The 10,000-nt window shown below is 43.5% G+C and overlaps 1 protein-coding gene across 3 annotated transcripts in view; it reads right to left on the bottom strand.

The window, feature by feature from the left end:
• Window positions 1-10,000, bottom strand: part of ark2cb (arkadia (RNF111) C-terminal like ring finger ubiquitin ligase 2Cb) — a 40,666-nt gene that overhangs the window by 20,732 nt on the left and 9,934 nt on the right. The window contains exons 2-3 of one of the 3 annotated variants that reach the window (XM_061928867.2): window positions 8,850-9,162; window positions 2,769-2,900 (exon numbers count right to left, since the gene is read on the bottom strand). In XM_061928867.2, coding sequence (XP_061784851.1) covers window positions 2,769-2,900; window positions 8,850-9,162 — 445 coding nt within the window. The remainder of the gene's footprint in view (window positions 1-2,768; window positions 2,901-8,849; window positions 9,163-10,000) is intronic. The other 2 variants (XM_061928868.2, XM_061928869.2) reach the window with 2 other exon arrangements.

The following is a 10,000-nucleotide window of genomic DNA, read 5'->3' as shown; positions in this document are numbered from 1 at the left end:
AGGAAAGATGAGGTCACCTACCTAGGTTCCATTCTAGAGGCTAATCTTTCCTGTGATAAAATGGCAACCAAGGTAATCAAAAAGGTCAACCAACGAACGAGATTTCTCTATAGAATCTCCTCTCTGGTCAACAAAAGCACCATGAAGATTCTGGCGGGAACTCTCGTTCAACCCTTTTTCGATTACGCATGCACCTCCTGATACCCTAGCACCACCAAAACCCTCAAATCTAGACTCCAAAAATCCCAGAACAAGCTAGTCAGATTACTTCTAGACCTCCACCCCAGATCACACCTCACTCCTACCCACTTCTCCAAAGTGGGCTGGCTCAGGGTGGAGGACAGAGTAAAACAACTTGCACTGAGCCTAGTCTATAAAATCCGCTACACCTCCCTGATACCGAAGTACATGTCAAACTACTTCCTTAACGTAAATGACCGCCATAACCACAACACCAGGGAGAGCTCCACTAACCACGTTAAACCCAGATTCCGATCTAACAAAGGTCTTAACTCATTCTCTTTCTATACCACATCAATATGGAATGCGCTCCCAACAGATATAAAAGAAAGGGCATCTCTATCCTCCTTCAAAACCGCAATAAAAGTATACCTCCAGGCAGCTACAACCCTAAACTAACACCCTCCCCGGATTGTTGTTAATAATCAAATGTAAACAATCAAATGCAGATATTTTTCTTATGCCTTCTGATCTCTCTCTCTCTCTCTCTCTCTCTCTATGCCCACTACTTGCTGTCCATATCCTACCAAGTCAGTCTACACTGTTTCAATATCCATTTCTCTGTTCTCAATTGTTGATGACTGATGATAACAACCAAACCTAACCCCCCCCCCCCCCCCCCCCCGGCCCTCGAATTGTAAATAATGTAAATAATTCAATATATACACCCTGATGATTATCTTGTGTGATGACTGTATTATGATGATAGTATATATGATAATATATCTGTATCATGAATCAATTTAGTGGACCCCGACTTAAACAAGTTGAAAAACGTATTCGGGTGTTACCATTTAGTGGTCAATTGTACGGAATATGTACTTCACTGTGCAACCTACTAATATAAGTCTCAAAAAAAACCCGAGAGGGACAAGCAGTAGAAAATGGATTGATGGATGGAAATAAATATATACATAAAATACATCAGTCAAATGAATACAGGCAAATCCACCAACAAAAGATAGAACAAACAAACAAAAGCAAAGAAGACCTAGACCAGGGGTGTCAAACTCATTTTAGCTCAGAGGCCGCATGAAGGAAAATGTGTACACGCATGTCGGACTAATAAAATCATGGCATTAAAAATAAAAAATAAAGACAACTTCGGAGTGTTTTCTTTGTCTTACTTTGGCCAAAAATAGAACAAACACATTCTGAAAATATTACAATTAAAATATAGAAAAAAAAATATCGGCAGCGGTAAAGTTTCGATCCATGAAGGAAAGAAGAAAGTGAATAAATGTTTATAACTGAATAAATTTACATATACAAAAACATTTGTTTTCTTTTGTATTATTTTTTTAATGAATTAACTTTTATGACAACCTTTTTCCAAAACACAATATAGAATGTGAGATATAACAGGTTAATGCATACATTTATCATTTGTTTTCAAAACGGCTACAAAAAAGTGGGACCCCAAAAATTAGTATTGGTGCGTGCAAAACGGTTCTAATACTAATCAAATATCATCCCGGGGGCCATAGATAATTCATGGAAATTCAGTCGGGGCTAAATTGGAGATTAGTCTCCTTTACATATTCAAGGAAGCAACCCATACTTCAATAAATATTGTAGAACAACCATTCAAAGTCAGCCTAATCTTCTACAATTTTAGGAAATAAATGATATATATATATATATATATATATATATATATATATATATATATATATATATATATATATCCATCCATCCATCCATTTTCTACCGCTTATTCCCTTTGGGGTCGCGGGGGGCGCTGGAGCCTATCTCAGCTACAATCGGGCGGAAGGCGGGGTACACCCTGGACAAGTCGCCACCTCATCGCAGGGCCAACACAGATAGACAGACAACATTCACACACTAGGGCCAATTTAGTGTTGCCATTCAACTTATCCCCAGGTGCATGTCTTTGGAATATATATATATATATATATATATATATATATATATATATATATATATATATATATATATATATATACACAGTATAATCCAGTGGGTGTGGCAGGGATTAAAATCATTAATAATTTCGGAAATAAATCACTCCCCAATCATCACCCTGTCCTTTTTAGGTACCTTATTTATGTAAATTAACACCACAAGCATTGTTTTTGCAACGTTGCCCCCTAACTTGCTTCCACAGGTATGTGAAGCACCCCATTAGTTACAACTACATTAACATGCATCAATTGATATGCTTTTACACTGCAGTGTTTATAGACGTAAGAAGTGTTGACCTCTTTGGAATAGTTTTTTATGAATACATTGGTGAAAAAACTACAGCAACTAAAATTACAAATATTGCTGACAATGTCTTACATCTTTGTGCGAAAGCTTAGATAACTCATTAATACTTATTCACGTTACAAGAGTCATGACGCGAGCGCTGTCTGCGCCCTTTCTCGTCCTCATTTTCTAAACCAAAACCCCTCTGCAACTATGTTGTTTTAATTGGACATCATTTATGGTAATCAGCGTTTGTGGAAGTCAAACAAAAACAGCATGCTCGCTATTAAAGTTCTGTAAACACATATTTTTCCTACCAGTCAGTGCCCTCAGCCAGGTAGCGTGGCTGCTGCACCACTGGCTGGGGAGGGACGTGCAGAGGCGGGCCAAACTCGTAGCCTGGACGCAGTCTATGGGGCTGGTGAGGAACTCTCTCCTGGGTGCGTCTACTGACACAAGTAAAAGCGAACATTTTAGTAGGACTCAATGCAAAATTTCCACATAAACCTCTGTTATTACTTATCAATAGGAATGTTCCGATCAGGGTTTTGTGCTGCCGATTCTGATACAAATCATCTATGAGTACATCGGCCGATACCGACACTGATCACATGTATTAAAGGGGACCTATTATGCAAAACTGACTTTTCTTACCTAATGCTACCTATGTTTATGTATTTGGGATCTTCATACATCCCGAAAATTTTAAATCAAACCATGGAGGCATGGCGGGGATATTTATAAAACAACCTTGCCTTCCTTCAAACAAGCCGTGTATGTAATATATATATATATATATATATATATATATATATATATATATATATATATATATATATATATATATATATATATATATATATATATATATATATCCATCTTCTTCCGCTTATCCGAGGTCGGGTCGCGGGGGCAGCAGCCTAAGCTGGGAAGCCCAGACTTCCCTCTCCCCAGCCACTTCGTCCAGCTCCTCCCGAGGTGGTCCCATGTCAGCCGGGAGAGATAGTCTTCCCATCGTGTCCTGGGTCTTCCCCGTGGCCTCTTACCGGTCGGACGTGCCCGAAACACCTCCCTAGGTGTTCCGGGTGGCACCCTGACCAGATGCCCGAACCACCTCATCTGGCTCCTCTCGATGTGGAGGAGCAGCGGCTTTACTTAGAGCTCCCCCCGGATGACAGAGCTTCTCGCCCTATCTCTAAGGGAGAGGTCCACCACCCGGCGGAGGAAGCTCATTTCGTCCGCTTGTACCCGTGATCTTGTCCTTTCGGTCATAACCCAAAGCTCATGACCATAGGTGAGGATGGGAACGTAGATCGACCGGTAAATTGAGAGCTTTGCCTTCCGGCTCAGCTCATTCTTCACCACAACGGATCGATACAGCATCCGCATTACTGAAGATGCCGCACCGATCCGCCTGTCGATCTCACGATCCACTCTTCCCTCATTCGTGAACAAGACTCCGAGGTACTTAAACTCCTCCACTTGGGGAAAGATCTCCTCCCCAACCCGGAGATGGCACTCCACCCTTTTCCGGGCGAGAACCATGGACTCGGACTTGGAGGTGCTGATTCCCATCCCAGTCGCTTCACACTCGGCTCCGAACCGATCCAGTGAGAGCTGAAGATCGTGGCCAAATGAAGCCATCAGAGCCACATCATCTGCAAAAAGCAGAGACCTAATCCTGCAGCCACCAAATCAGATACCCTCAACGCCCTGACTGCACCTAGAAATTCTGTCCATAAAAGTTATGAACAGAATCGGTGACAAAGGGCAGCCTTGGCGGAGTCCAACCCCTAACTGGAAACGGGTCCGACTTACTGCCGGCAATGCGGACCGAGCTCTGACACTGATCGTACAGGAAGCGGACCGCCACAATCAGACAGTCCGTTACACCATACTCTCTGAGCACTCTCCACAGGACTTCCCAGGGTACACGGTCAAATGCCTTTTCCAAGTCCACAAAGCACATGTAGACTGGTTGGGCAAACTCCCATGCACCCTCAGGGACCCTGCCGAGAGTATAGAGCTGGTCCAAAGTTCCACGACCAAGACGAAAACCACACTGTTCCTCCTGAATCCGAGGTTCGACTATCCGGCGTGGCCTCCTCTCCAGTACACCTGAATAGACCTTACCGGGAAGGCTGAGGAGTGTGATCCCACGATAGTTAGAACACACCCTCCGGTTCCCCTTCTTAAAGAGAGGAACCACCACCCCGGTCTGCCAATCCGGAGGTACCGCGCCCGATGTCCACGCGATGTTGCAGAGTCTTGTCAACCAAGACAGCCCCACAGCATCCAGAGCCTTAAGGAACTCCGGGCGGGTCTCATCCACCCCCGGGGCCTTGCCACCGAGGAGCTTTTTAACTACCTCGACAACCTCAACCCCAGAAATAGGAGAGCCCACCACAGATTTCCCAGGCACTGCTTCCTCATAGGAAGACGTGTTGGTAGGATTGAGGAGGTCTTCGAAGTATTCCCTCCACCGATCCACAACATCCGCAGTCGAGGTCAGCAGAACACCGCCCCACCATACACGGTGTTGACATTGCACTGCTTCCCCTTCCTGAGGCGGCAGATGGCGGTCCAAAATCGCTTTGAAGCCGTCTGGAAGTCGTTTTCCATGGCTTTCCCGAACTCCTTCCATGTCAGAGTTTTTGCCTGCGCGACCGCTGAAGCCGCACACCGCTTCGCCTGACGGTACCTGCCTGCTCGAGTTCAAATCCGGGCAGCCATTCTTCCCAATCACGCTTCTCCAGGTTTCACTGTCGTTGCCAACATGAGTGTTGAAGTCCCCCAGTAAAACGAGGGAAACACCCGGGGGAGCACTCTCCAGTACTCCCTCGAGTGAATCCAAAAAGGGTGGGTACTCTGAGCTGCCGCTACAACAGTCAGGACACGTCCCCCCCACCTGAAGGCAGAGGGAAGCTACCCTCTCGTCCACTGGGTTGAACTCCAACGTGCAGGCTTTGAGCCGGGGGGCAACAAGAATTGCCACCCCAGCCCGTTGCCTCTTACTGCTGGCAACGCCAGAGTGGAAGAGTGTCCAGCCCCTCTCGAGAGAACTGGTTCCAGAGCCCTTGCTGTCTGTCAAAGTGAGTCCGACTATAACTAGCCGGAACTTCTCCACCTCGCGCACTAGCTCAGGCTCCTCCCCACCCGTGAGCTGACATTCCACGTCCCAAGAGGATCGGACCGCCAAGTGCCCTGCCTTCGGCTGCCGCCCAGCTCACATTGCACCCGACCTCTATGGCGCCTGCTATGGATGGTGAGCCCATTGGAGGGGGGACCCACGTTGCCTCTTCGGGCTGTGCCCGGCCGGGCCCCAGACGCTCGCCATCATGCCCCACCTCCGGGCCTGGCTCCAGAAGGGGGCCCCAGTGACCCGCGTCCAGGCGAGGGAAATCTGGGTCCTTCGATTGTATTTTTCATACAGGTCTTCGAGCTGCTCTTTGTCTGATCCCTCACCTAGGACCAGTTTGTCTTGGGAGACCCTACCAGGGGGCATAAAGCCCCCGGACAACATAGCTCCTAAGATCATTGGGACATGCAAACTCCTCTACCACGATATGTGCCTCACAATACGAAGGTCCTGAGTTCAATGCCAGGCTCGGGATCTTTCTGTGTGGAGTTTGCATGTTCTCCCCAGGACTGCGTGGGTTCCCACCGGGTACTCCGGCTTCCTCCCACCTCCAAAGACATGCACCTGGGGATAGGTTGATTGGCAACACTAAATTGGCCCTAGTGTGTGAATGTGAGTGTGAATGTTGTCTGTCTATCTGTGTTGGCCCTGCGATGAGGTGGCGACTTGTCCAGGGTGTATCCCGCCTTCTGCCCGAATGCAGCTGAGATAGGCTCCAGCCACCCCCCCGCGACCCCAAAAGGGACAAGCGGTAGAAAATGAATGGATGGAATATTTATATTTAGTGCAGATAGAGAGATAACTCAAAGGAAAACAACGAGAAAAGAGGAGGGACGCTGTCACCGGTTTTGCGATCATTTATTTTTCTTTGTTATTGTTTACAAACTTAGGAATTGAGGCTCTGGGTTCGAGGGCTTTTGTTTAGTTAGTGTGTATTAGTCACTTTATTTTGTTAAAAAAATTGTATGTAATATTCAATACCACAAAATATAGCATTATCTAATTGACAACACTAGCAAATTCAAAACACAAAAATAAATTATTTATAAAAAATGTATTGTGTTTAATTTAGTTACTCTCTATAAAACATTTTCAGTCCTCTGATCTATTATCAAAGTTTCGGATTGGGATGGGAGGCCAAAAATATTGACCAGGACATTCGTAGTTATTGTTACACTTATTTTTTATCCATCTGCTTTTATAGGCATCGACCGAATTCCGTCGGTACTACAGGGGGGTTGATTCCCGTAAAATTCCAAAACCCAACACTGGAGAAGTTGTCACGTTGTTTAAATCGTAAATAAAAACAGAATACAACGATTTGCAAATCCTTTTCAACTTATATTCAATTTAATAGACTGCAAAGACAAGATATTTAATGTTCAAACTGAAAAACTTAATTTTATTTTAGAATTTAATGGCAGCAACACATTGCAAAAAAGTTGGCACAGGGGCATTTTTACCACTGTGTTACATGGCCTTTCCTTTTAACAACACTCAGTTTGGGAACTGAGGAGACCAATTTTTTAAGCTTTTCAGGTGGAATACTTTCCCATTCTTGCTTGATGTACAGCTTAAGTTGTTCAAGTCTCTGTTGTGGTATTTTAGGCTTCATAATGCACCACACATTTTCAATGTAAGACCGGTCTGGACTACAGGCAGGCCAGTCTAGTACCCGCACTACGACGCCACGCTGTTGTAACACGTGCAGAATGTGGCTTGGCATTGTCTTGCTGAAATAAGCAGGGGCGTCCATGATAAAGACGTTGCTTGGATGGCAATATACGTTGCTCTAAAACCTGTATGTACCTTTCAGCATTAATGGTGCCTTCACAGATGTGTAAGTTACCCATGCCTTGGGTACTAATACACCCCCATACCATCACAGATGCTGGCTTTTGAACTTTGCGCCTACAACAATCCGGAGGGTTCTTTGTTCCGGAGGACACAACGTCAACATTTTCCAAAAACCTTTAAGAAATCGTTCAAACTACAATTGTTCACAAAGTCCACAGAAGAATCCTGATGAAATCTTTTTTTTTTTTAAAGATAATTTTATTAATCTCATAAGTGAACCATAAATTATTTAAATATTTATTTATGAGAACTTTAATTTTTGTTTAATTACCGGTATGTATTTAATAATTATTTACTTAACTTCAACTGGAAGTAGAATTGCCGTTCCGTCTTCTAGCTTTACATAGCGTTACTACTAGGGGTGTCCGATAATGGCTTTTTGCCGATATCCGATATTGTCCAACTCTTTAATTACCGATACCGATATCAACCGATATATACAGTCGTGGAATTAACACATTATTATGCCTAATTTGGACAACCAGGTATGGTGAAGATAAGGTACTCTTAAAAAAAATTAATAATATAAAATAAGATAAATAAATTAAAAACATTTTCTTGAATAAAAAAGAAAGTAAAACAATATAAAAACAGTTACATAGAAACTAGTAATGAATGAAAATGAGTCAAATTAACTGTTAAAGGTTAGTACTATTAGTGGACCAGCAGCACGCACAATCATGTGTGCTTACGGACTGTATCCCTTGCAGACTGTATTGATATATATTGATATATAATGTAGGAACCAGAATATTAATAACAGAAAGAAACAACCCTTTTGTGTGAATGAGTGTAAATGGGGGAGGGAGGTTTTTTGGGTTGGTGCACTAATTGTAAGTGTATCTTGTGTTTTTTTATGTTGATTTAATTAATAAAAATAAATAAAAATAAAAAAAAACGATACTGATACCGATAATAAAAAACCGATACCGATCATTTCTGATATTACATTTTAACGCATTTATCGGCATTTATCTCTAGTTACTACTCGTATAGATTCTTCATTCTTCACTTCAAGGAACGTTTGTAATTTTTACAATATAAAACATTTCAAACTTACAAACTACAGCCCGGCCCCTGCTATACAGTGCTGTCATCTAATGTCTTGGAAGTGCAACTGCATTGCAAATGACACTCAAATGCAACAAGATATAACAACTGGACAGCTAAGTTATAATCAGCAATTGTTTTATGTTACATTAAAAAATAAAATGGTATTATCAAGCAATTAACATTTATTAGCACACATAAAAGTACTGAAAATTGGTATCGTTAAATGCTGATATGGATTCACAGGTACCAAGAATTGGTGCCGTATCAATTCAAATGTGAACGATATCTATCCCTAATGGAACAGGAATATTTTACTTTATATTTATGTCAGGAGCAGGGGGTTGGTTACCTGTTAGGCGGCAAAATGTGTCGGTGCTGAGCCTCAAGGATCTGCTGCTGAAGGAGGTATTGCTGGTGTAATGCCTGAGGTAGGAAGGGAGGGGCAGGGATGTCCTGGAACTGGGGGGCGGGCATAGGGTTGAGGGGCGGGTGGTGTAGTGGGGGTCCGTGCTGGTGGCCGGACGGGGCCAGGTGGGGGTTGATGCCCGACTGCGGTTGGGGCATGGGGAAGTCCATGGGCAGCGTGGCCTGGGGGCCTAGCTGGAAGTGGCGGCAAGACGTTGCATGGCTATGCTGCTGCTGTTGCCGGGTGAAATGGGATCCTAGAGGGCGCAGTGGAAGAAGGGGGGAGAAGCAGAAAACGTCAGGTATACCAAGAGTGAAACATGAGTTGGAATTAACTGTGGGTGTAATGTGGTGACACTGTGTGGGTGTACATGTATGTGTATGTGTATGTGTATGTGTATGTGTATGTGTATGTGAGTGACATAGCATGTTGATGAAGCCCTACCTCTTACCTACGGTGACAAACACTTCTGTGGGGGGGTGGGACAATGATGGTTACCACAAGCTGCACGGAAATCAAAGTCGTTTCGGAATCCCTTGCTGATCTTGGAACCCAAGCGGATGACGCTTAGAACTACAGTGGAACCTTAACATAATCTTAACTCGTGGTTCTGCTTTTTTATTGCACCTTTTTGTGAATGGCACAAATGACGGCAATGGGGGAAAAAAGATATAACTACAGAAGTGCGGCCACAGAAGCCATAAATGGATCTGTCCTGGCTGCTCAGTGCAATATGGCAACGTTAATACAACATGTAAGAATACACTGTGCCAGTGCATGTAAAGAACAGAGCTTTGATTTTGGTCTCTTGTGCAAATTACTTCGGTATATGCATCACGGTCCAGGCTGCTCAGTATAACCAAGCTAAGTCAAAAGTCAGCATGCAATATTGATAAAAAGGGAATGAAGAGTTGATTTGGCAGTTGTCTACTTCTTTTTTCACATTTATGACAGTTAAAAATATATGCAGCACAGGCCAAAAGTTTGGACACACCTTCTCATTCAATGTGTTTTCTTTATTTTCATGACTATTTACATTGTAGATTGTCACTGAAGGCATCACAACTATGAATGAACACATGTGGAGTTATGTA

The sequence above is a fragment of the Nerophis lumbriciformis genome, linkage group LG33 (assembly GCF_033978685.3).
Source record: "Nerophis lumbriciformis linkage group LG33, RoL_Nlum_v2.1, whole genome shotgun sequence".
NCBI lineage: Eukaryota > Metazoa > Chordata > Actinopteri > Syngnathiformes > Syngnathidae > Nerophis > Nerophis lumbriciformis.
Note: the sequence above shows the minus strand (reverse complement) of the source record. Positions and strands in the feature narration are given on the sequence as shown.